At 41.1% G+C, this 27,927-nt stretch overlaps 1 protein-coding gene, 1 non-coding gene and 2 pseudogenes across 2 annotated transcripts in view; 2 read left to right on the top strand and 2 right to left on the bottom strand.

The window, feature by feature from the left end:
* Positions 1–1,344: 1,344 nt before the first annotated feature.
* On the top strand, positions 1,345–1,750 carry LOC124514029 (60S ribosomal protein L37a-like; annotated as a pseudogene).
* A 10,760-nt stretch (positions 1,751–12,510) lies between these two features.
* LOC124513956 (ubiquitin-like) lies at positions 12,511–12,893 on the top strand (annotated as a pseudogene).
* Positions 12,894–18,479: 5,586 nt separating this feature from the next.
* The window catches only part of LOC124513836 (P2R1A-PPP2R2A-interacting phosphatase regulator 1-like), a 45,459-nt gene continuing 36,011 nt past the window's right edge, over positions 18,480–27,927 (bottom strand). The window contains exons 10-12 of the mRNA XM_047081823.1: positions 25,537–25,633; positions 20,733–20,762; positions 18,480–18,501 (exon numbers count right to left, since the gene is read on the bottom strand). Coding sequence (XP_046937779.1) covers positions 18,480–18,501; positions 20,733–20,762; positions 25,537–25,633 — 149 coding nt within the window. The remainder of the gene's footprint in view (positions 18,502–20,732; positions 20,763–25,536; positions 25,634–27,927) is intronic.
* Positions 27,219–27,325, bottom strand: LOC124514071 (U6 spliceosomal RNA). The gene has a single exon (XR_006962568.1). It is a non-coding gene; the product is annotated as a U6 spliceosomal RNA (small nuclear RNA).

Here is a 27,927-nt window from a genome sequence, read left to right as displayed (position 1 = left end):
GAAGAGGAGCAGGAAAAGAAATCAATTAGGCTGGCATGCTCATTACCACAGAATTCAGAAGGTTATTAAATATAGCAACAGAATCTGGAATTGACCTGGTCAGATCTATACTTCATTGTCTTGGGACCACACCTCAGTCTTCAGTCATTTGTGAGGTACAGTGGAAAGAGTAATGGATCAGGAAATGGAGACCAGAGATACCGTCCCAGATTGAGTCATTCATTCACTCATTCAGGCAACAAATATTTACTGAAATTTAGTATCAGTAGTTGTGTGACTTTTTTGAAGTCACTTCATCTCTCTGGGTCTCGTGCTCCCCATCTGTCAAATGGTAACAAATCTATTTATAAGTATGAGAATTCTGTGAAGGAATGCAGGGGCCAGAGCCTCGTAGACTGTTCCTGTTCTCTACTATTGTCTTCTATGCAATGGCTACGTGCATCGCTTGTGGTCATTTGAAAATTAACGTCCAAAGTCTATTTCAAGGGGGCTGAGGATGTTCTGCCTGTCTCATTTTCCTTCCTTACATGTTGGCAAGCCAACCAAGACCAGAGTGAGCAGGAAGGACAGAGAGCTCTGTTATACTGGGCTGAGGCATCATAGGGAATAGCACTCCACTTTGTGTTCCCAAATGGGCTGGACTTCAGACATGGCTCCTGTTATGGGTTGAGTCAGGTCCCCCAAAAAGAGAGGCTGAAGCCCTAACCCTGGGTACCTGTGAATGTTAGGGTCTTTGCAGATGTAATCAAGTTCAGATGCGGTTATTAGGGCGGGCCCTAAACCAATATAACCGAGGTCCTTATAAGAAGAGGGAAATTTGAACAAAGACACAGACACAGAGAGAATGCCATGTGAAGGCAAATGCAGACACACAGGGAAGATGGCGGCAGAGACTGAAGATGTGCAGCCACAAGCCAGGAAACACCTGGGGCCACCGGAAGCTGGAAGAGGCAAGGAAGCATCCTGCCCTCAAGGCTTCAGAGGGAGCATGCCATGCCCCTGCCACACCTAGATTTTAAACCCTAGCTCTTGGGGGCGCCTGGGTGGCGCAGTTGGTTAAGCGTCCGACTTCAGTCAGGTCACGATCTCGCGGTCCGTGGGTTCGAGCCCCGCGTCGGGCTCTGGGCTGATGGCTCAGAGCCTGGAGCCTGTTTCCGATTCTGTGTCTCCCTCTCTCTCTGCCCCTCCCCCGTTCATGCTCTGTCTCTCTCTGTCCCAAAAATAAATAAAAACGTTAAACCCTAGCTCTTGGAACTGTGAGAGAATAAATTTCTATTGTTTTAGGCCACCCTGTTTGTGGTATTTTGGTACAACAGCCCTAGGAAACTAATACAGTCCCTGAACAAAAATAACTCCACCATGTACTTCCCTCTGCCTTCCATGTAGTCACGGTGCCTTTCGTTTTCTGTACAAGAGCCCACATGAACATGATGCCTTGGCTCCCTGGGCTCCGACCTAGCTCGCAGTGACATGGCTAAATGCACCACGAAGGTCGGAATCGTCGGTAAATACGGGACCCGTTGTGGTGCCTCCCTGAGGAAAATGGCGAAGAAGCTTCAAATAGGCCAGCACACCAAGTAGCCTTGCTCCTTCTGTGACAAAACCAAGACGAAAAGACGAGCTGTGGGGAATCTGGCGTCGTGGTTCCCGCATGAAAACTGTAGCGGGTGGTGCCTGGACCTCCAACACCACTTCTGCCCTCACAGTAAAGTCGGCCATCAGAAGCCTGAAGGAGTTGAAAGACCAGTAGAAGCTCCACCATTTAACACATTGCCAGCCTATAATAAATAAATTTGTGTGACAAAATTAAAAAAAAAAAAAAAAAGCAATGCCTCGATCCCACCGTCTAAAAATGTGGTCTCCAGAATGGCAGAAAAGGTTGGGTGGAATCCTGAATTCTGCTTTCTGTTTTTCAAATAAGTCAAAATGGAAGGCAAGAGTGCCCCCCATCTTTATCCTCTCTGCTCTCCCCTTTGATGGGAAATAGTAAGAGTAGGCAGGCATGGGTCCCACAGGCATGCGGCTGACTAAGCAAGCCGCTGCTGCTGGGCCTCAGCGTGGAGACCATCTTGGGAAGGCCACGGAGTCCATGTGGGGTCCTGATACAGGCCAGCAGGGCTTAGAGCAGAACTGACCTCATTTAAGTTTTCCAAGCACTGCCGACTTTTCTCCACCTAGACGTCACTCTTGGAGCCAACTAGAAGCTGCTGTCCTAGCAAAGGAGGCATCCCTTCTGTAGGACAAATGAGCAATTCATTTAACCAATGCATAGATGTTATGTTGAAAATTACTCTTTGACAACCACCATAGTAAAAACTGATTCAGGCAAGAGTCATCAATGGATCCTAAAACTAGTGACTGAAAGTTTTATGAAAAACATGTTATTTACATAGTCTCAAAGTATCTCCCCATACATTAGTTATTCAGTACAAAAAGAAAAATTGTATCTTTACACTGGAAAAACATGGCAGACGTCATCTTAACAATTAATCAAAGTTAACATCACCGACAATCACTGGATCCCTTTTAATGTTTGACTCATGCTAGAAATGCATGACCTCTCATCACGAGGACACATCAGGCAAACCCCAACTGGGGACCGTTCTGCAAAATAACTGGCTCGTGCTCTTCCAAGAGGCTGATGTCTTGAAAGACAAAGAAAGGCTGAGGGCTGTTCCAGATGGAAGGACACATGAGAGAAGTAAGAGACGTGACAGCTAAATACAATGTGTGATCCTAGACTGCATCGTGGACCAGGAAGAAAATAGCTGTGACGGACATTCTTGGTACAATGAGCAGAATCGGAGTATGACCTGTAGATTATATAATAGTATGTTGTATCTAATGTTATATTTCTTGAATTTGCCAACTTTGCCATGTTTATCTAACAGAATGTCCTTGTTCTCAGGAAACACATATTGATGTCTGCGATTTACTCCCCAGAGCCTCACACGCAAAAATGTGTGTATGTGTGTGTGTGTGTGTGTGTGTGTGCATGTGTGTGTGTAGGGAGAATGGTCAATGTAACAAGATGCTAACACCAGATGAATCTTGATGAAGGGCACGTGAAAGTTCTTTCTGCTATTTTTGCACACAATTTTCTGTACGCCGGAAGTATTTCAAATTAAAATTGTAAAAATGTATTATTTTGAGTATTTAACCATGTGCCCGATGCCGTGCTCGGTGTGAGATATTCAAGGGAGAACAAAACACAGGCTTGATCCTTAACCCGAGCTCGTAGTCTGGGATGGACAGGACAAAAAAAAAAAAAAAAAAGAGGCCAGCACATTTTGGCGTCACAAAGGAAGTTGTGAGAGCACAGAGAAGGTATGCCAAACCTAGACTGCCTGAGGAAGGGGGTCATAGGAGGCTGTTTCTAGAGGAAGTAAAGGGGAGGCTTCAAGTTGGAGGAACCGATTAAGTTTGGGGGTACTAGGGGCATACGCAAGCAGAGTTGACCGACGGACTGCGGGGCACAGGGAAGATGCCCGGACCTGTAGGCAGCAAGGGGAAGCCACCTGCCTCCTGAGGACAGACAACAAGGCATGGATTAGCAGGTGTTGGGGGCCAGGCCAAAGTCCCCGTAGCTTCCTAGGTAACAGAAGAAGCGCAGACGGATAAATACATGCAACCTGGACAAATGCATGGCCCCAAATTAGTTAGGATTGCTAATAATAGACCGTGAGGCAGGAAGAGAACATCAAGTGATCATAAAAAACTAAAGACGTGATTTTTTGAGAACAGGATGAGCTTCACCAGCAATAAGGATAAGGTGGTACCCAATTAACACACAACAGGGTGGGGAGAGGTTGCTGTTAACAGGAAAAGTCCTGAAAATAGTATCGGGTCCCAGAATAAAGGGAATCAGAGAGGCAGCACGCTGTTTCAGAAGTTGACGGGGGAGGGGCGCCTGGATGGCTCAGTCGGTCGAGCGTCCGACTTTGGCTCAGGTCATGATCTCACGGTTCGTGAATTCAAGCCCCGTGTCGGGCTCTGTGCTGACAGCTCGGAGCCTGGAGCCCGCTTCGGATTCTGTGTCTCCCTCTCTCCCTGCTCCTCCCTTGCTCACACTCTGTCTCTCTGTCAAAAATAAATAAAGATTTAAAAAAATTAAAAAAAAAAAGTTGACGGGGGAATGGGACTTTATTCCCATTGAATTATAAGATACAAGAGCCAGGATGAGTATTCCTAGCAAGAATGTGGAGGGAGCTCACTTGTTTTTCTGTCTTTGAAAACTTTTGTATCATGGAAAATTTACAAAAAATGAGAACAGCATTAGCTTAAACTGCATGGAATTGCCGCCACGTGGGCATTTTTGCCCTACAAGAGCGGCGATTTCGCGTTTCAGATGAAAACGAACCCCCACATACCCGTCCCCCAGCCTCAGCAATTACTGGCACATGGTCAGTTTCATGGCATCCGAATTCCCACCCATCCCCGGGGCAAACTGACTGGTTCGAAGCAAACTCTCTGATGGGAGTTTTCGTTGTGCTTTTATTTTAATGATGTCCTATCTATAAAAGAGATCTAAATTACATACAGATACATGGATGTCTATATATAATGTTATCAGTTAATTATTTTTATTCCCTCAGTGAGTAATACATTCACGTGGCTCCAAATTCAAAAGCTACATCACATTGTATACCTCGAATATATACAATTTTTCTCGGTCGCTTATACTTCCATAAAGAAAGATGAAAGCTACACAACAGAAACAGAAGGGCAAATGAGAAGTTGCCTTCCAAACAAACCCTGTCACCCAGCCAACAGCTCTCCCTCCTCAGAGGCAACCTGTATGAACAGTTTTTATGTATCCGTCTGGAGAGGTTTTACGCGTGGGTTAGCAAATAGACTGTGAACTATTCCCACTGATCGGTGCCTTGCCTCTTCCACTTAGCAAGAGAAACGTCCTCCCTTCTCCAGCCTCCTAGCGTTCCACTTTTATGAACCACAATTTATGTAACCAATGAAATCACTATTGATGGACTTTTCGGCTGCTTCCAATCTGTGGCCGTTACAGACAGCGCCGTCCCGACTCACCCTCAACACTCATCTTGCACAAAAGCAAGTAAGTATATCTGGACGAGACACCCCTCAAAGCTGAACTGCTGGACGAACGGGAACGTGCCTTTGGAATTTTGACAGATATTGCCAAACTGCCCTCTATCAGGTAGGCGTTATTGTACCGCTGTCTTCACCCCTCCGTCCGCACCGTTTCCTTGCTGCACGTCCCGCTTCCCCCCAGGGCTCCAGAGGAGACAGTTCAACGTGTCAAACTCAGAAACACCCCTCCGACCTCAGTTTTCTATTGGTCTCGCTCTACACTCTCTGGCCCACACGGCCACCAGCCTGTCCTTCCTCCCTTCTCCTTTCCCAGACGCCATCAGTAAGCCTGCTGGCATCCTTTCCTCCTTCCAGGTCAGCCCCATTTAGCCATGCTAGCATTGACCCCTGGACTCGCTCTCCCCGTGTCCTTCTGCAGCACCTGCTCTGCCAATCCCCAGCCCTGTGAAAATCCCACCACCCATTCTCTCCACCCCCCACTCCCAGGCTGCTGGCTATTGCTGGAGAAGGTCATGAAGTTGGCTCGGCTACAAAGCCAGGCCAGCCAGCCTCAGCGGGGCCCCAAGGGCTGCGAGGCAGTCCTTTTATATATCTGTATCAAATTTCTCTCAGTGATTGTTCCAAATCCTCTCCCTCTCCTCAGATCCCCTACCCAACCCCCTCTGCCCGACCCCTCAGTAGAGGGCCAGCTTTGGATTTCGATGATAGGACACAGGTCATTGGGCAGGAGCTCTCAGCGCTCCCTCTTTCCCTAGCCCTGCGCCAGTTCTCTGCCTTTCCCCCAGCCCCCCGTCTGCTGGCCCCCCACCCCTCAGCCTCATGGAAACGAGGGACTTGCTCCTCAAGGTTGCCTCTTCCACCAGTGCCTTTGACACTTCGCCTGCACTTGGCCCCAGGAGCCATCCTCTTCCCCTTTGGGCAATCTCTCCCTCCCCACTGGTGTTTTTTTTCCCCTCTCAGCCTAGAAACGCTTCCGACAAATCTGTGTCACTGTTCCACACTACCGCCGAGGTTTTAAAAATGGAGCCATCTTTAAAATTACACAAGTAATTCACGCCTCCTGGCGGGACTTCCTCCCTCCAAGTCAGCCCCAAAATTTGACAGAAAAATCAGGAAATTATAAGCAAAAGGAAGAAAAGAGAAACCGCCCACAATCGCATCAGCCGACTGTTAATATTTTGATATATTTCTTTCCAAGCTTTTTTTTAATGCACATCTATGCACTTACATATCTATGTGTATTTTTTTTCTCATAAAAGTGGATCGTAGTGTACATATTGTTTTGTCATAACATATTTCAGACATCTCAGCATTGCTCCGTATTAGCAATCGCTACGGATTACTGACCCTGGGTAAGTAAATTAACCTCCCTGAATCCATTTCCTCCTGTGTAAAATGAGGACTATTATTTATTATTATACTATTATAGGAACTACCTCACAGGGCTGTTATGAGGATTAAATGAGATAAAAATATATAAAAACACTTATCGCAGTGCCTGGCACGCAGCATGTTGCATTAATGTTAGCTCTTCTGATCTTCCCACATCAATAAATATAGCCCCACATAATAATTTAATGAGTTCTGTCACTGCTGTGTCTAGTAGGAGTGACGAGTGCACTTGAGTGAGCCACCAACACACGCTCATTTGGTACATGAGCAAGTATATCCGCGAGATAAACTCCTAAAAGCAGAATTGCTCCTTCAAAGGCTATGTGCATTTATAATTTTGGTAGATAGTGCCGGATTGTCCTTCATCCAGTGAGAGTCACCATGAGTTCTCGAACTGAACTCTGATTGATGGATGTTGAGTCTGTTGCAAAGTCTTCACTGCTACAAACTCAAGACGGTGATGGACATTTTTGTAACCAAATCTTTGAAAAAAAAATTTTTTTTACATGTATTTATTTTTGAGAGACAGAGAGAGACAGAGCACAAGTTGGGGAGGGGCAGAGAGAGAAGGAGACACAGAATCCGAAGCAGGCTCCAGGCTCGGAGCTGCCCGACTCAGGGCTCGAACTCACAGACCGTGAGATCATCAGGTATTTAGTGACCATCTCCAAGGCCATGCACTGTTTTAGGCACTGTGCTCACTTCATGAACAGAACCAGTAAAAGGTTCCTGCCTTGGAGGGGCTTACATTCCAACAAAGAGACACAAATAAAGATAACAAGTAACCTAGGGGCGCCTGGGTGGCTCAGTCGGTTAAGTGTCCGACTTAGGCTCAGGTCATGATCTCGCAGTTGGTGGGTTTGAGCCCCTCATCGGGCTCTGTGGGGCCAGCTCGGAGCTTGGAGTCTGCTTGGGATTCTGTGCCTCCCTTTCTCTCTGCCCCTCCCCTGCTCGCTCTCTGTCTCTGTCTCTCTCAAAAATGAATAACATTAATTAAAAAAAAAAGTCACCTATAGAAAATGTTAGAAGGTGATACATCCTAGAGCAAAAAGAAAAAGCAGAGCAGGCTAGAGGGGATCAGGAGTACTGGGAGGCGGGGGGGGGGGATAGCAATATTAATAGTTAATATTAATATTTCACAGTACAATATTAAATAGGGTGGCCACTCCAGTACGGTTTGACCTTATTCTAGTGATGAGGAATCACTGAAGGAGGCATTTTACTTATATTCATCAACATCTTTGCCACATCCACATACCACGTGACACCTAACAATTCTGTTTAAATCAACTTACTTTTCCCTACTTGGATTTCTTTGTTTCTTTTCTTAAGTAGACCTCACGCCCAGTGCAGAGCCCAACGCGGGGCTTGAACTCTTGACCCTGAGATCAAGATCTGACCTCAGGTCAAGCATCAGACGCTTAACCGACTGAGCTACCCAGGCATCCCTTAAACTTACGTTAAAGGAAGCTTTATAACCCATGTGTAAATAAAAACCAAGAATGGCATGCCGAATGTCTAGAAAGGGAGACTGGAAGATACCTAGGATTGGCCTCTTCCTTTCCTTTTAGAGACCAGCTGGTAAATAAGAACGATCACAACAAGCACTTATAAAATTGTGTGCTTATGATTTGCCAGGAAGCTTAGCGTTTTGCACGTAGCAGGTAATTTTGTCTTCACAACAACTTCCATGCTATCGGTGCCATTATTGTCCCCGGGGAGAAACTTGGGCACTGCGTAAGCCTCCCAAGTGTCAGTTTGCTCCTAAACAAATGGGGACGATAATGGAGAGAGAGGAGAGAAGGCCTGTGGCTTCTACCCACTCTTCGTTGCGTCTGGGGAGCGCTGGGGAGGGGGCAGGAAGGGGATGGACCGTCCCATCTACGTCATCTCCTGACCACTACGCCCCAAATTCCAGTGATGGAGATTAGAGCTAAATTGTTGCTTTAAAATACAAACAACCCTCCCCAGGGTTAAATTTATTGGCCACTTCCCATTTCCTGTGAAAAACTTTAATCAGGACGTCCAAACTGATGTCAGACTGACTAGGATAGGAGCTTTTCTTTTCCAGTAGAGTTAATATACAGTGTTATATGAGTTTCAGGCAAACGATATAGTGACTCAACACTTGTATGCATTACTCGGTGCTCATCAAGATAAGTGTACCCTTAATCCCTTTACCTATTTCACCCATCCTCCCTCCTACCCACCTATTCTCTGGGAACCACTATTTTCTTTATAGTTTTTTGGTTTGTCTCATTTTCTTTGTTCGTTTGTTTTGCTTCTTGGATTCCACGCATGAGTGAAATCGTATGGTATTTGTCTTTCTCTGACTTTTTCACTTAGCATTGTATCCTCTAGATCCATCCATGTTGTTGCAAATGGCAAGGTTTCATTCTTTTTTATGACCGAGTAACATTCCATTATAGATATATACCGTGGACACTTCGGTTGCTCCCATACTTTGGCTATTGTAAATAACGCCGCTATCAACACAGGGGTGCAGGTGTCCCTTTGGGTTAGTGTTTTTGCATTCTACGGGTAAATCCCCAGTAGTAGAATTACTGGATCATAGAGTAGATCTATTCTTAATTTCTTGGGAACCACACTGTTTTCCACACGCAACGCACCAGTCTGCATTCCCACCAACAGTGCATGAGTGTTCCCTTTTCTCCACATACGATGGGAGTTTTGATTAGAAGAGGGAAGAAGTGTCTCTGGAGCATCGGCCCTGGCCCCTTCTGGAAGGGAGCCGACCTGGGCAGATACTAGTGGAGGAGCGGGCACCTGGACAGCTGGAAGGAAACAGGCAGCAGAAAGCTGGGTGGGAAGAAACGATGACAAGCTGTATCAACTTCAACGGTCTCTGCTTCAAGTCTTTAGGGAGAGAGGAGCAGAATCTAAATACAATCAATAATACATCAGCAGAGACACAGTGCCTAGGTGCTCTTAACCTGCTTCATATCTCAAAGTGTGCTCCTGCTTTTCAACTTCCTGAGAAGTGTGCTGTGTTTCTAAAAAGAGCCATTTCATTCACATGAAACAATACAGGACTCTGAACCACTCAGTCAAAGAATTCGAACCAGAAAAACGTCTGGTGCAGTTACCATTGAATAACAATTCCACAGAGTCACAGAGATGAATCCAGGTTCCTTGAAAGGTTTACGACCAAGAAAAGTTCAATATAATATAGTAAACCTGGAATGTATTTGATTTATAAAGGAAAGACGAGCTCTTGTATAGAGTAAATGATATTTTTAAATGGCTTCGAGAAAATTGGAGACTAAAGAAAAGCTTCTCATAGAAACAAAAAAAAGCTGGGAACAGAAGGGGTTAGTTCTCTGGGGCAGAGCGGGCATTGCCAAATGACCCCAAATAGCCCACAAATGCAATGTGTTAATGTGGGTCCTATATCACAGAGGAGAATAGTACTAAATCGGTTCTGTGCAGATCATCTACGATGGGATAGAAATCCTAGAGGCAAGCACACTACTCCTGATTTTACAGTGTAGATAAGGAGACAGCAAAATCCTCTAGTCGAGAGTCTGGTGAACGTGGCACCACATTTTCTAGTATACAAATGGCTTCCTTCTCATGCCCAGCATTTGAGGAGTCCCAGACAAGACTCAAACAACCCTGGAACTTACACTAGAGTTCCTATATGCTAAAGTGAGATTAGCAAAGCTTGTTGCTTGGCAACACATGCTCTATAAACCCTTGGATCTTGGGTACAGTGAAATAGACAAAGTACATCTAGTGTTTTGTTTCATTTAATTTTTTTAGTGTTTATTTTTGAGAGACAGAGAGACAGAACACGACTGGGGGAGGAGTAGAGAGACAGGGAGACACAGAATCCAAAGCAGGCTCCAGGCTCTGAGCTGTCAGCACAGAGCCAGACGTGGGGCTCGAACTCACGAACTGTGAGATCATGACCTGAGCTGAGGTCGAACGCTTAACCGACTGAGCCACCCAGCGGCCCCTGTTTTGTTTCATTTAATTTTTTTTAAATGTTTATTTAGTTTTGAAAGAGACAGAGACAGAATGCAAGTGGGTTAGGGGCAGAGAGAGAGAGGGAGACACAGAATCGGAAGCAGGCTCCAGGCCCCGAGCTGTCAGCAGAGAGCCCGACGCGGGGCTCGAGCTCCCAGACTGCCAGATCGTGACCTGAGCCGAAGTCGGACGCTCAACCGACTGAGCCACCCAGGCGCCCCCTTGTTTCATTTAAAAAGAATTTCTTCTTTGTCACCAAGGTCCAAAGGCTGATACCATGCTTCATAGCTTTCCAGATGCTCACAGCCCCTAACCAACAGGACGCTGGCAAATATCTATAAAGTCAGACTCTTCACCTGCCAGTAAGGAGGGAGTATGAGAGGCTACATACACATTTACTACGTCACGGGGAGTTTAGCGAGCCATAGCTTCTCTCTGAGAGTGATTTATCTATGAATTTATCTCAAAGTTAACTAAAAAGAAGTGGGAAGTCATATGAGGCTATTCCTAAGAATTTTAGAAGACTCTGGAGAAAATCAGGTCAGTTTATTTTCTAAATCAAATAGGATTATCTTTTGAAGGAAGTATGCCCTTTAGCTGATCATTTTAAACAGTGATGAATAATTGCATTTGGCCAAATAACAAAACCCAAGATATACAGGGTAAATTCTTTGAAAACAAATAAAATCCAACGAGCGTTTTTTAAATAAAATAAACGTATTTAAACATATTCCCTTACTCTCACTGATGGCTTTCTTATCTTAAGGGAGATTTAACACAACAAATCCTCTAGAAAAGCAGGATCTCAAAATGCAAACACTGTTTAAATGAACCACACACATAAAGTACTCAAATGAATATGCATTGCGGGTGGGAATACAAAATGGTAACATCACTTTGGAGAACAGGCTGGCAATTTCTGAATAAAGTTAAACATGCACTCACCATTATAATATAGCAATTCTACTAGATAGTTACTCAAGAGAAATTAAAGTATACATCCACATAAAAGTTAAAACACAAATATTCATAGCAGCTTTATTCGTAATGGCCCCCAACTGGAAACAACCCAAATGTCCATCAAAAGGTGAATGGACAGGGGCGCCTGGGTGTCTCAGTCTGTTAAGTGTCAGACTTCAGCTCAGGTCATGATCTCACGGTTTGTGAGTTCCAGCCCCACATTGGGGTTTGTGCTGACAGCTCAGAGCCTGGAGCCTGCTTTGAATTCTGTGTCTCCCTCTCTCTCTGTCCCTCCCCTACTCACGCTCTGTCTCTCTGTCTCTGTCTCTGTCTCTCTCAAAAATAAATAAACATTAAAAAAATTTTTTAAAAAGGTGAATGGACAAATTGTGCCATATACATACAATGAAATATGACTCACAAAAAGTAACGAACCACTGATACAGAAAGCAACATGGATGGATCTCAAGGACATTCTAATCGAAACCAGCCAGACACAAAAGAGTACATACTATGTGATTATACATGTATGTGAAACATCATAAAGAGAATCTAATCTATGGTGATAAAGAAAAGGAGACCAGTGATAACCTGAAGCCAGCAGCAGGGGTTGAGATCAACTAACTACAAGGGGGCATTCTCTCTGGCGATGGAAGTGGTCTGTATCTTGACTGCAGGCTTAAACTGGGTGCAGTTTGTGATAAGTATGTAAATTATATCTCAGTAAAGTTGACTTTAAGCATAGTATTAATGGAAAACTCTTCAAAAGTTGAAGATTTTTACAAACATTTTTATTTTTTTGATTTATTTTTTGTTTTGTTTTTTTTTTTTAAGTAATCTCTATGCCCAACGAGGGGCTCAAACTCAACGACACCAAGGTCAAGAGTCACATGCTCTACCGAACTGAGCCAGCCGGATGCCCCCAAAAGTTGAAGATTTAAAGTTACTTCTGCTTAGCAAGTATTAAGTATTAAGCATCCTGTTGGAAACTATGCACCAAGATGCAGTCCTTGCAGTGAGGAAACTACTCTCTTGAAAACACTAGGCACACAGAACAAGGTAGCTGAGTGGGGCGGTGGCAGCAGCCTTGTGGACACACAGATGCAGATCTTTGTGAAGCCTCTGATGGGTAAGACTATCACCCTCAAGGTCAAGCCCAGTGACACCACTGAGAATGTCAAAACCAAAATCCAAGACAAGGAGGGCATCCCACCCCACCAGCAGCGTCTAATTTTTGCGGGCAAACAGCTGGAGGATGGCCGCACTCTCTCAGGCTACAATCTCCAGAAAGAATCCACCTTGCGCTTGGTGCTTTGCCCGTGGGGGGGCATCACTGGGCCTTCCCTCCGCCAGCTGGCCCGGAAATACAACTGTGACAAGGTAAAATCTGCCGTGTTATTCTCGTCTGCACCCCAGCGCTGTCAACCGCCGCCAAGAAAAAGTGAGGCCACACCAAAAACCTGCGCCCCGAGAAGGTCAAATAAGGCCCCTCTACTGACTCTTACTTTGCTTGTAGGGCAGGCTCCTGCCCAAGCCCCAAGACCCTGTGCCCTCAATAAAGTTTCCCTTCCACCGACTGGAACAGTAAAAACAACAACAACAAACAAACCAACAAACAAAAAATTAAGCACACAGGCACATACACATGGTGGAAGGCACTGGGCTGCTGCTATTTGGAGCTGGTAGATACAGTTTACCAGGATCATTTAAATAGTGCCTACCATGTGGGAAGCATGGCGAAAGGGATAAAAGGTAAAGGAGTCATGAGGCTGGAAAGAAGACCAACGTATAGATTAGGTTGGTCAGGAGAACTGGGATCAGATCAAGGACAAGAAATGGTATTCTACATCACTATGAACCCTAGCTTGTCACTGTCATCTTGTTAGGTGCCTCTCAATAGAGAGGCCAATCTGGATGCAGCTCGACCGTGTCTAAAAACTGGTACAACGATTGGGACAAAGAGTAGAAAATGATATAGGACAAGAGGTTCTTCAGATTCCTTGGCCAGGCTGTAGGGACTCTCTTTGCCCTTCCCATCAGCATGAAAGCCCTCTTGTTCTCTCCTTTCAGTGTTTGATAAAAAGTTCTACTAAGGTTTTAACAAATACAGGAGATTGCATAAGGAACTTATCTGGAGTGTTTTATTAATCTATGTAGCTTTAGAAATTAAAAGATGGGGAAATAGCTAATTGAGTATCTATCATATAATCTTTTTTTTTGACAAATTCGTACCACAGTATATTTATTTTAAACACTGAAAAAAATATCTGAAGCAAAATTTTTGTATTGAATATACAATTTGATAAGCTATTTTTGGTTTTACATTATATTATGAACATTTTCAAATGTCAAAAATAATATTTAAAATATTATTTTAAACACATGCCTAATCGTTTTTATAGTTATTCAGTTACCTTTATTTTTATTATTTTTTTTTACTTTTTTTTAACTTGTTTTATTTTTTATTTTTTTAAATTTACATCCAAATTCGTTAGCATATAGTGCAACAATGATTTCAGGAGTAGATTCCTTAGTGCCCCTTATCCATTTAGCCCAACCCCCTCCCACAACCCCTCCAGTAACCCTCAGTTTGTTCTCCATATTTAGGAGTCTCTTCTGTTTTGTCCCCCTCCCTGTTTGTATATTATTTTTGTTTCCCTTCCCTTATGTTCATCTGTTTTGTCTCTTCAAGTCCTCATAGGAGTGAAGTCATATGATTTTTGTCTTTCTCAGACTAATTTCACTTAGCATAATACCCTCCAGTTCCATCCATGTAGTTGCAAATGGCAAGATTTCCTTCTTTTTGATTGCCGAGTGATACTCCATCGTATATATATACACCATAACTTCTTTATCCATTCATCCATCGATGGACATTTGGGCTCTTTCCAGACTTTGGCTACTGTTGACCGTGCTGCTATAAACATGGGGGTGCATGTGTCCCTTCGAAACAGCACACCTGTATCCCTTGGATCAATGCCTAGTAGTGCAATTGCTGGGTCGTAGGGGAGTTCTACTTTTAGTTTTTGGAGGAACCTCCATCCTGTTTTCCAGAGTGGCTGCACCAGCTCGCATTCCCATATAATCTTACAACAGGATTCAGAGTACAGTCACGTCGAACCGGAAGTATTCTGAAATTGCTTTGATTAGAGAAATCTAATATCACATTTTTTTAAGGAACTGATAATGAGATGCAAAAAAAAAAAAGTGTGGTGTGTGGTGTGTGGTCGTCATTTCTCGGTCCCACACTTGAAGGATGTTGACGAACTGGACAATGTTCAGAGGCCAACGGCTAAGATGGTAACAGGTCTGGAAACCATCTCATAAAGACTAGAATGAAAACACAGAGGAGAAAACATTTGTGGCGACATGGCCACTGGTGCCAAATATCTGGTGATGGACCCTTGCGTTGTTGCCACCTTTTGGCTGTCGTGAATAATGCCGCAAGGAATATTAGCATACCTGTATCTGTTTGCATCCTGGTTTTCAAGGAGTGGAATTCTTGGATCATCTGACAATTCCGTGTTTACTATTTTGAGGAACTGCGAAAATGTTTTCCACAGTCACTACATTCTAGCCAGCAATGTGCAAGGGTCCTATTTCCACATCCTCACTAATACTCGTATATAGCCTTACAAAGTTTTTTTCTGTTATATATCCCCATAAAATTGCTCTTGGCAATCTAGCGTAAACATCTTTCCCATGTCGAGTGACATATGACCATGTTATCATTCTTAATGGGTGCACAGATTTCCATGGAGGGAACGTACTGTAATTTGTTTAACCCAGCGTTTTCCAAAGGCTGTACATAACATAGATCCCACAAGATCGCCCTCAAAAACAAGAACTTAAGTTAAAAAGTTAAAGACGCTTCATACCCTATCTCTTTTGTTGGGCTATCACAATGTTAAAGAAACGATTTTAATGGGTTTTCCTAAACTTCCTTAACCATCTTTTATTCTTCAGGACACTTAACCTATTCATATTTTATAAAACACCCTGAGAAATGGTGGCCTAATTGATCTGTGGCAAATACTAGGTTTCTTGTTTTTTACATAGAACTTGCCACTTCAACCACTTTCAAGCATGCAATTCTGTGGCATTACTTACATTCACAAGGTACACCATTCCAATGATCTATTTCCAAAACTTTTTCATCATCCGAAGCAGAGACTCTATGCCCATTATGAATAACTCCCCATTACCCCCTCCCCCCAGCCCCTAGTATCCTGTAATCTACTTTCTGTCTCTATGAACTTATCTATTTTAAATATCTCACTCAGCGTGTTCTCAAGTTTCATCCATGCTGTAGTACGTACCAGAATTTCATTCCTTTTCATAGCTGAACAACATCCCACTGGATGTATGATGTAATTACACCATATCAACTGGTGATGAACACTGGGGTGGTCGCCACCTTTTCGGCTGTTGTGAATAACGCCACGAGGAACAACAGCATACAAGTATCTTTTTGAGTCCTCGTTTTCAAGGAGTGGATTGGAAGATCGAGGATCTTACGAGAATTCTGTTTCATATTTTGAGAAGCTGCCAAAATGTTTGCCACAGTCAGTGCACTATTTTCCATTCCAACCAGCAACGTACAAGGGCCCTCTGTTTCTCCACCTCCTCACCAACACTTGTTAATATCTCTTTTATTACAGCCATCCTAGTGGGTATGAAGTGATACCGCTTTGTGGTTTTGATTTGCATTTGTTTAATGACTAATCATATTGAACATCTTTTCATATGCTTATTGGCCATATGTAAATCTTCTCTGGAGAAATGTCTATTCATAAAGTCCTCTGCCCATATTTTAATTGGGTTGTTCGTCTTTTTGTGGCTGAGTTATAAGACCTGTTTACATATTCTGGATTAAACTCATCACATATGATTTACAAATTTTCTGGTTGTCTTTTCACTGTCTTGTTAATGTCCTTTGAGGCACGAAAGTTCTTAATTTGATAAAGTTCAACTTCTCTATTTTTTCTTTAGCTGCTCATGTTTTTAGTGATATATCTAAGAATCCATTGCCCAATCCAATATAATGAAGATTTACTCCTGTTTATCCCCTAAAAATTTAATGGTTTTAGATCTTACTATTTAGGTCCTTGATCCATTTTTAGCTAATTTTTGTATACGGTGGGAGGTAGGAATCCAACTTCACTGTTTGGCATGTGGATATTCAGTTGCCCCAGCCCCATGTGTTGAAAACATTACGTTTTTCACAACATTAAACATCCTTTTCAACCTGTCCCATATTTTTCCCTAAGAAAAATTTTTAGAAGAATTGCTGTGCCAAGAGAGGTGCACATTTTGAAGGCTTCTGATACATACCACCAAATGTCCTCCACAAAGGACATTAAGAACCCACTGCAGTGAATTTAAACACCACTTTCCCCATACTCTCAACAGCCGTGTATACTACAAACACATTTTAAATCTCTGCTAGTCAGGGGCGCCTGGGTGGCTCAGTCGGTTGAGCGTCCAACTTCGGCTCAGGTCATGATCTGGTCGTTCATGAGTTCGAGCCCCACGTCGGGCTCTGTGCTAACAGCTCAGTACTGGGAGCCTGCTTCAGATTCTGTGTCTCCCTCTGTCTCTGCCCCTCCTTCACTTGCACTCTCTCTCAAAAAGATGAATAAACATTAAAAAAGAAATCTGCTAATCACTGTGGCATGGGAATGTATTCCAAATAAATGTATTCCAAATAAAGTTTAAGAGAGGTTTAGCTGAACTTCCCAACTTGATAGTCCCAACATGCTAGCCTCAGCACCTTCCTTTCCAAAGGCTTCACACTTATGAAAAGATTGTCTAAGAACAGGACTCAGTGTAATCTACTGCAGAGTTTAATATAAGTCGAGTTAAGGAAGCAAACTAAATCCTCCCTTTCAGAAGAGTGAGACTAGAAATGGAAAGTATAATTAGGTTCCTCTGCTAGATAATGTAATTTCAAAATACTTCCCTCCTCAGGGGCGCCTGGGTGGCTCAGTCGGTTAAGCGTCCGACTTCGGCTCAGGTCATGATCTCGTGGTCCGTGAGTTCGAGCCCCGCGTCGGGCTCTGTGCTGACAGCTCAGAGCCTGGAGCCTGCGTCGGATTCTGTATCTCTCTCTCTCTCTCTGCCCCTCCCCCACTTGCAGTCTGCCTCTCTCTCCCTCTCAAAAATAAACAAACATTTAAAAAATTAAAAAAATATATATATTTCCTTCCTCAGCACAAAGTCACAAACCAGCTATTGGCGACTTTCAAGTGTGCCCTCTTTTGTGTGTGTTCAACGGAGAGTTACCAAGCACAAGAGTCATGCCATGAAATCAACTAAACCGGTTAGAGGTTTTTCTTATAGCCATATCCTAATTATCAAGGAAAAAGAAAAACTATTTTGCTGGTGGTCTGCTATTTACTACTAGTTGAGCACTTCTGAATGGGAACTGTGCCAGGGCTTTTAGAGTCGATGTAGCTTTTTGTGCCCTGTCTCCTTTGCTTCTCTGAAACAAAAACGCCAAGTGTATCTTTATTTTGTTTTGTCTCAAGCTGTAGTCACTAGAAGGAAAATTTTACGGTGAGTGTTTTGTCAGTGGGAACCTGTATTAATATGGAAATCCTGAGAGGATCATTTATCCACACAAAACAAGAAACCAGGGGGAAATGAGCTTTCCACATTTCATCATAAAGCATGCATAATTCATACAAGAGAGGCAACTATTGATGAGGCTGAACAAAATGAGTTTCTTGTTGCCAGAAAGAATCAAAATATTAGGAATCGAGCTCTCTGATTTCCTAAATACTTTCTTAAAGCCCTCAGAAGCTCAATGCCATCATGCATCTGTTACAGTAGCAAAGATGAAGGCAAATGTTTTTCCAGAATCAATAAAATTTTAAGTGGCAGACCGGACCTTGTAAATATCTAGTTCAACTGTATTGTACAGATTGGAAATCTGAAGCCCAGATTGGTGAAGTGACTCTGCTGAAAGTCACACAGAGCAGTGACCGAGCTGGAGCCAAAGTCAGGTCTTCTGACTCCTATACTCATAATATAATTGGGTCATTCCCCTAAAAGTTTGACATAAATAGTTATGTTAATTGGGTCATTCCCCTAAAAGGTGGACATGAATAGTTATGTTACCAGTTTACTTTGAAGTCAGTGATGCCACGGAGATCTCCAATTTCATATATATATAGACTATTGGTCAATTTGTAGGATTCAGTTAATAAATGCATTAACTTAACGCATTTCTTCCGAGAGGCCATGGTCATTAAGGTCTCCCACTATTAAGACAGTTGAGCAAGTTTCCAAGATTCCTATATATGACTTTCTCCACCCATACATTCTAGACATTTATAAAAATCAATCTCATTTACTCTTGGGTTAAGAACCACAGTGGAAGAAATCTGTAAGAGATCATAGAGTTTAAGGGAAACAAAGTTACCTTTTTGCCAGAGTACTTATTGTTCTTGGGCCTTTTCTAAATGCATAGTTTCAATGATCTGACAGTGAAGTCTACCTATATGATATATTTTTCAAGCTCAACTTTTAAGATCTAAAATATTTAAAAACACTTGAGGCAAATTGTAATTAGTTTTCTCCATAGATATCCAAAGTATCATACGTGCATTTTCATCGTGGATATTTATATATAGTTGCTTCTAGGTGAATTTTAAAAATTCATTTAGGAGATGAGATTAAATATATCTTGTAGTGGGAGTAGTAATAATTCAAGGAGCAGGGACAAAGATCAATGCAGAATTAGAATCTTAACTCATCTGCTTTTAATAGCACATTTGATTTGTCTCTGTTCTAAAGAGCCAATGAAACAGGCCACCTAGATACAAATTCTAACCCCATCCCCCCTTTTTTAACATAAGAGCTTTCTGATAGTGAGAGTTGTCCAACAGCAGAATGAACTGTTGTGTGAAAGTCAGTTGATTACTATAAGATTTCAAGCTAAGGCTAAAAGATCATTCGAGTGGAATTCTTAAAAGGATTTCTGCATTGAGAGGTCCATTAAAAGGCTTCTAAAATCCTATCATTCCAATATTGTGTTTCTCTCCTACTTTTATAGTTCAGACATCCTTTCATACGTGTATCTGTAGTCATCTTAGATTGCCTTGTCTTGTATCATTATTATTTTTGTACTTACTCTGCTTGAAGGCAGGGATGGCATTTCACTCATCTTCATATATCTTACAATTTTAAATAGAGTTTCCTGACACTTAATTGAATATACTTGAAATTATAAGCTTGATTGGTCGATTTAGTCATAAATCTTAAGAACTGTAGTTTTTACCCTGACCTGAGAATCTGACTTATTACCAGTGAGTCCTCATGTCAGGATGAATCTGGAGTGCTGCTCTTTTATAACGTTATAAGTAAAGTAGGAATATTTGATCAAACATGAATATATATTTAAGGCATAAAAATGATACTCTGAAAATATTTTAAAAACAGGGGCGTCTGGGTGGCTCAGTTGGTTAAGCATCCAACTCTTGGTTTTGGCTCAGGTCACAATCTCAAGGTTTGTGAGATCAAACTCCACATGGGGCTCTGCCCTGGGCACGGAGCCTGCTTGGGATTCTCTCTCTCCTCCCCTCCTCCCTCTGCCCCTCCCCCATTCATATTCTCTCTCTCTCTCTCTCTCTCAAAATAAATAAACTTAAAAAAATATTTTAGAAACATACTTCTACTTTCATTTATCCTTTTATTGACAATGTGAAAACTGGTGTATATGTACATAAACATACATATATATTTATAAACAAGCATATATTTATAATATATAAGAACAAGACCGGAGCGCCTGGATGGCTCAGTCGGTTGAGCATCCGACTCTTGATTTTGGATGTGAAAATTAATGTATATGTACATAAACATACATAAATATTTATAAACAAGCATAAATTTAAAATATATAAGAACAAGACAGGAGCGCCTGGATGGCTCAGTCGGTTGAGCATCCGACTCTTGACTTTGGATGTGAAAATTAATGTATATGTACATAAACATACATATATATTTATAAACAAGCATAAATTTAAAATATATAAGAACAAGACAGGAGCGCCTGGATGGCTCAGTCGGTTGAGCATCCGACTCTTGATTTTGGATGTGAAAATTAATGTATATGTACATAAACATACATATATATTTATAAACAAGCATAAATTTAAAATACATAAGAACAAGACAGGAGCGCCTGGATGGCTCAGTCGGTTGAGCATTCAACTCTTGATTTCGGCTCAGGTCATGATCCCAGGGTCATGGGATTGAGCCCCGCATCGGGCTCTGGGCTGAGCGTGGAGCCTGCTTAAGAGTCTCTCTCTTTCTCCCTCTGCCCCTCTCCCCTGCTCACGTGTGCACTAAAATAAAATAAAAAAAAAAAAGGAGAAGACATACCAATGCTATGTTCAATACGGTCACCTCTTATTCTGCTATTTTTTAAAATGGGTTATAAGATAGATGATTTAAAAAACTAACAAGAAAAATAAGTCAAAATTCTAAAAGTATCCTGCTGCAGGTTAAATTGTGTGCACAAAAAGATAATGTTAAAGTCCTAACCCCCAGTATCTGTGAATGTGACCTTATATAGACAGAGGGTCTTTGTCGATGTAATCAAGCTACGATGACGTCATAATGGATTAGCTTGGACCCTAAATCCAATGACTGGTGTCTTTATAAGAACCACATGAAAACACAGGGATACAGGGAGAAGCCCATATGATGACAGAGACAGAGACTGGAGTGATATGTCTGTAAGGCAAGGATTTTTGGCAACTGCCAGAAACTAGGAGAGAAATATTAACAAATTTTCCCTCAGAGCCCCCAGAAGGAAGATCTCTGTTGACACCTTGACCTTGGACCTTCAGCCTCCAGAACTATGAGATAATCTATTTTGACTGTTGAGGCCACTCAGTTTGTGGTACTTTGTTATGGCGGCCCTAGAAAACAAATACGTGCCTTTTACTATGAAAACTGACATTATAATCCTTTGGCATGTTTAGGATGACAAAATAATAGTCTTACAATAATTTTAAAAAATCAACCAGTCTGACAGGTATGAGGTGGTATCTCACTGTTGTTTTGATTTGTATCTCCCTGCCCAGCAATTGCACTACTAGGTGTTTACCCAAAGGACACACAAATACTGATTTGAAGAGACACATGTACCCCGATGTTTACAGCGTAGCAGCACTATCAACAATAAGCAAATTATGCGAAGAGCTAAAATGTCCATCAAGTGATGAACGGATAAAGAAGATGTGGTATATATATATATATATACAATGAAATATTACTCAGCCATAATAAGAATGAAATCTTGCCATTTGCAATGAACTAGATGGAGCTAGAATGTATTATGCTAAGTGAAATAAGTCAATCAGAAAAAGGACAAATACCATATGATTTCTTTCACTCATATGTGGAATTTAAGAAACAAAACAGACGGACATAAGGGAAAAAAAGAGCGAGAGAGGGAGAGAGGGAGAGACGGGGGCAGGGGGGCAGGCAAACCATAAGAGATGCTTAACTATAGAGAACAAACTCAGGGTTGATGGAGGGAGGTGGGTGGGGTGATGGGCATTAAGGAGGGCACTTGTGATGAGCACCGGGTGTCATATGTAACTGATGAATCATTAAATTCTACTCCTGAAACGAATATTGCACTCTGTTAGCTAACTAGAATTGAAATAAAAACTTGAAACAAACAAACAAAATAAATAAATAAAAATCAACCACAAAATCTCATCATGTAAAAGTCAGAACTACTTTGGTCTCAAAATCATTTAAGAAATGAAAAATCATTGGGGCACCTCGGTGGCTCAGTCGGTTACGCGTCTGAATCTTTGTCTCAACTCAAGTCATGATCTCAGGGTTCATGGGATTGAGCCTCATGTCAGGCTCTGTGCTGACAGTGTGGAGTCTGCTTGGGATTCTCTCTCTCCCTCTGTCCCTTCCCTGCTCTCTTTCTCTCTCAAAATAAATAAATAAACATTTAAAAAAATAAATGAAAATCATTTAAACAGATCCTCCTAATACCAAACCTTAAAAGGCAACAGATGGGAAAATCGACTACAAAGTCCTTGATTCTGAGCATATTATAGTAAGTGTGGCACCCTGGAGTACAACTAAATAAAAACTAACTGAACAGAGTTTAAAGGAATTGTCTGAGTTGAAAGAAGTGTATTGAGAATGTCCAGATTACCAAGATTTAATGATCAAAAGCTCCTTATACAATTGAGTAGTAGTCCCGCCCCCATTGTTCACTTTCTCCATCCTTGGTTTTTGTACTCCAAAGGTTTTGTATTTTGAAAGACTTTTTTTTTTTTTTTTGGCTAAAGTGTCAACCATACAGGAGGACACTATTGTCTGTCAATGATCTACAAATTCAGCAAGGAACATCACTGCCATCACACCTCATCTCATGAGGGCCCCTGTATCTGTTCACAATTGGTCCACCGAGGGTCAGGTAAGTATAGAAGCTGAGTAACGAGGGCGATATTGATAGTTCACTTGTCCTTGGCCAATTTGTAGAATCGTGTCTCAGTTTCCAGAGACCATCATGAACTCAGTCATCTCATAAGTATTCATTTACTCATAGGTTGAAAGAATCTTCCCCCACATATGTAACCATTAATTCCACTGGGGCCACTGTCAAACAATTCTTGGTGTAACAGTCTTTTTCCTATGTGGGGCATACCTATATCAGATTTTCATCATTCTGATGACTTCTAATGACAAGGAAAAACTTTTTATAAATATTTTAGATAACCATTCCTATTTTGTTAGCTGAGGAAATTTAAACTAATTCTCAACTTCATTTCATGAGGATACATTTATATTTTTCAAAATGCTAGTGCTATCCTTAATTACTTAAAGCACTTACTTTAGATTTTACATTTTTAACACATACTTTTTCTTATTCAGAAAACCCTTAAGACTTTTAAATACAAAATTGGGGTTTAAACAAACATTTATAGCCCTTAGGGAACAGCTGGAGGCATATGATTCTTGCAGAAAAACCCTAACATATTAAGCCTTATTTAATCAAATGCATAATCATGATCATGAATAAAAAGTAATTCATAGAAATGTAAAAGACCACCATTTATCAACATTGTCTTTTTTCCACACTTAATTAGAATACAAAATTGATCAGGGATAATCAGGTTAAGTACAAATTGAGTGAAGTCCCAATTACATATTATTTTCTTGCTATTCAATTAAATTTTTTTCATCTTGTTTCCCCTACCTATTCCTTCCAAACAAATTAAACATCCAAGGATTCATGTGCAAAACAGGCAATCCTTGCATCAGCATGTATAACTAGCTTAGTTTTAAAAATAAGTTTTTTTGGGGGGCGCCTGGGTGGCTCAGTCAGTTAAGCATCTGACTTCGGCTCAGGTCATGATCTCGCGGTTCGTGAGTTCGGGCCCTGCATCGGGCTCTGTGCTGCCAGCTCAGAGCCTGGAGCCTGCTTCGGATTCTGTGTCTCCCTCTCTCTGCCCCTCCCCCGCTCATGCTCTGTCTCTCTCTCTCTCTCTCTCTCTCTGTCAAAAATAAATAAACATTTAAAAAAAATTAAAAATAAGCTTTTTAGGGGTGCCTGGATGGCTCAGTCGGTTAAGCATCTGACTTGATTTCAGCTCAGGTCATGATCGTGACCCGCATGGAGCCCCAAATAGTGTTACATGCTGGCCCTCCCCAACACGTGTGTGCTCTCTCTAAATAAATAAACATTTTTTAAAAAGTTAAAAACTGCTTTAAGACAGGTGATTTTTCTAATTATTGAAAATATCATTAAGAACTAGCACAGGTATTCAGTACAGAATTTAAAAAATTATTTTACTTGTTGATTAACGGAACAATTCTATTTCATCAGAACTTAAAATTTTATTTATTCAGATAAATAAATAGAGTTCTGAATTATGTTTTTAAAAACTCAAGGTGCAGCATGTTTCTACACATTAGCAGCTTGAAAATGTATGATTGTATCTTCAATATAGTTCTTATTTGGAAAACATCTTTGAAAATATCACTACATTGCTTTTAAGGGTAAACACAGGAATTAGACATGCAAGTTCTGTAGATAAAGAGAATTTTAGGAAATTGAGAAAATAAGGTAATAGGAAATAGCCTAAGTTATATCTTGCAATTATTTTTTTAAGTTTATTTATTTATTTTGAGAGAGAAAGAGTGAGCACACGAGCAGGGGAGGGGCAAAGAGAGAGGAAGAGACGCAGAATCCCAAGCAGGCTCTGCACTGCCAGCACAGAGCCCAATGCGGGGCTTGAACTCACAAAATATGAGATCACTACCCGAGCCAAAGTCAGACGCTTAACCGACTGAGCCACCCAGGCACTCCTAAAACACACAATTCTGTTATTGCCCTAACGTGTGTGTGTGTGTGTGTGTGTGTGTGTGTGTGTATGTGTGAGAGAGAGAGAGAGAGAGAGAGAGAGAGAGAGAGAGAAGCAAATGTGTGTTTCTCCATTGGTGAGAAAGTCTTGGGATGGGTGAATCACTTAGCGGAAAGTTCGTCTACTACAATAAATGGAGAACGAGAATCAGAAGACGACACGGGAGTTTGTGACGGTGCTGATGCTAACTGGTGAGTTATAAGAAGATCCTGCGCTGCTACTGGTTCCACCAAGAGTATTTGAAGATAGACCAGGGGAAGAAAATACCATTCACTGACAACAGAATTCAAAAGATCTCTGTGTACTCCGCTTTGTCTACAAACAAATACAAAATATGTGAAGCAAAGAACTGGCCCTAGTTACAAGAGCGATTTCATACGTTCAGCCTAACAAAGCACACAAAAAATCCAAGGTAGAAAAGATGGGCAGAAGATAACTTTTTTCCAAGCTTGCATTTTTATGTATTTCTCTGATACCTCTTAATCAAATGCCAAAACCCCACTTCTAAAAATGTATCCAGCATATATTAGTGTCACACATAAACGTTAGGGAGAAGAACTAAGGGTAATAGCATCCATTTGGGATATTAGTTGGATGACTTCTAAAAATATTTAATAATAGACCAGACTTCTGAATATATACAATAGTAAAAACAGACTTAAAAACCAAGTGAAAAATGGCCAACGAATGTTTAAAAATTCATGTTAATACTCACCAAACATTCACATCAGACTGTTGGGTAGTATCGGGAGAAAGCATGTTGGTCGTGCCTTCGAAAAATCTCTTAGGCGGATCTTTAGCTATCATTTCACCTATGACGAGAAAAGCAGACCAAGGCAGAATATGTTTTATCTAGCATGCTTTTTGCTTTTAGTTGCAAACAATTATTATAAAATACATAAAAACACAAAGAAAAAACTTTTACTGCCCCATTACCCAGAGATAACCACTTTCCAGTAATTCCTAAATATGTGTGTATATACATGATTGTTTTTAAACAAAACTGGATTTGTATTGAATATAATACTGATACATCGTCTACTTTTTGTTTTTAATGAGTATAATTTTCTCATATTATTTACTAAATTCTACAACGTCATTTTATAGAGCTATGTAGTAAGGCTGTATCATAATTTAATCTCATTCCTTATTTTAAATGTTTAGGTTATTGCTGTCTGTATTTTGCTAAAAATATACAATGAACTAAATAGACCAATTCTTTTATAGCATGCAATGAACAAAATAAATATATTTTTAAAGAATAAGGAGAAGCACCTAATGTCAAAAAACTATACTGCTGTAATCTTAAGTCAAAGTAAATGGTAAAATCTGCACAGTGTTACATAATCGTGTGATAACCATGTCTGGATGAGAGAAAACTAATGTTCAAGCCCATAACTCGTAGAGTGAAATATATATGAATGATGAAACACTAAGGCCTCCTACTCATTAAAAAATATCTCTAGGAATAGGAGCGCCTGGCTGGCTCAGTCAGTAGAGCGTGCAACTCTTGGTTGTGAGTTCAAACTCCACGCTGGACACAAAGTTTACTTAAAAATAAAATTAAATTAAAATTAAAAAATATACCCCTAGGAATAGAAATTCCACAGACCTTCCTTACGAGTATAATCATGGCTCATAAAACTCAAAAGAGGTCTGGGTATCCTGTCCCATGCCAGATTACAATTATACCATTATGGAGAAATTACTCACCTCTCCTTTGGAGTTTAAATTGAAAGCAAGACAAATCAAAACAAATTCATCATAGAAGAAAATGGAAATTTTCTTTGCTGAAACCATTATTACTTGTAAAATTCTCTTTACAGCTGTCTAATTTCTGCAGATTTCTCAGGATTCCCACTTGAAGCCTTATTTGCTCTTGCTTATTCCCAATGGAAGTAACTGCCTTCATATGCTTGGAGATTCTAACAGTGATCTCATACTCTCTTCCATTTTTTAGAGTTCTCATTGTTTTTCCTCCCTCACCCAGGACCTCTTTGGATTTTTTATGCCCTTTTCCCCCACATTTCATTAATAGGCTCCAAAGAGGACATCAATTATTGTTTCCCAAATGGATATTCATATTCTAAAATAGATAAATAAAATTAAATTTCCGTTTAATCTGTTACTATCTCTAAAATGCCAGATGAATTTTGACCAAACTTGTATAGGCTACCTTCAGACTATGGTCTGACTTAAAATATAGACCACGTAGTACATATAGAATTTGCTTTGGAGTTCTTACGGACACTTCAAAGAAGTGAGTGAGGCAGTCATCCTCCAGAGCAACTGAAAACCAGGTACAAGAGGCTTGTGTGAAGCATGACACATCCACCAAGACACTGGACAGAAACCAAGTCTATTATGTCAAAATTGTATTATAAAAATATATATTTTTTTAAATATGGAAGCTTCACAAATTTGTGTGTCATCCTTGTGCAGGGGCCGTGCTAATCTTCTCTGTGTCGTTCCAATTTTAGTATATGTGCTACCAAAGCAAGCACTAAAAATAACTTTTTAAGTCAAATTCCGGGGCACCTGGGTGGCTCAGTTGGTTAAGTGTCTGGCTCTTGATTACGGCTCAGGTCACGATCTCACGGTTCAAGAGATCAAGCTCCGCGTCGGGCTCTGTGCTGACAGCATGGAGCCTGCTTGGGATTCTTTCTCTCTCTCTCTCTCTCTCTCTCTCTCTCTCTCTCTCTCTCTCTCTCCCTCTCTCTCTACCCCTCCCCCACTTGTGCGTGCATGTGCACTCTCTCAAAATAAATAAATAAACCTAAAAATAAATAAACAAATCACAACTTTTAAGAAAATTCCAGGAATTTTCAATGTCATAAAAACATTTTATGCATAAGTGTCTTAAAAGGAGAATTATTTTAATTTAGTAAAACACTGTCTTTAAGTGTATTTTATTTATTTATGTACTTATTTATTTTAAAGATTTTATTTTTAAGTAATCTCTACACTCAATGTTGGGCTCGAACTCACAACCCTAAGATCAAAAGTCACACACTCCACTGAGCCAGCCAGGTGCCCCTAAGCATATTTTATCTGAAATACTGAAATGACCCCAACTTCCTAACAACTCCTAAACTATTAATATATT

Source organism: Lynx rufus, unplaced genomic scaffold, assembly GCF_022079265.1.
Source record: "Lynx rufus isolate CCGP_SWC_20201006 ecotype Redwood Valley unplaced genomic scaffold, mLynRuf1.p SCAF_19, whole genome shotgun sequence".
Classification (NCBI taxonomy): Eukaryota; Metazoa; Chordata; class Mammalia; order Carnivora; family Felidae; genus Lynx; species Lynx rufus.
The sequence above is the reverse complement of the archived record's forward strand: the minus strand, read 5'-3'. Positions and strand labels throughout refer to the sequence as shown.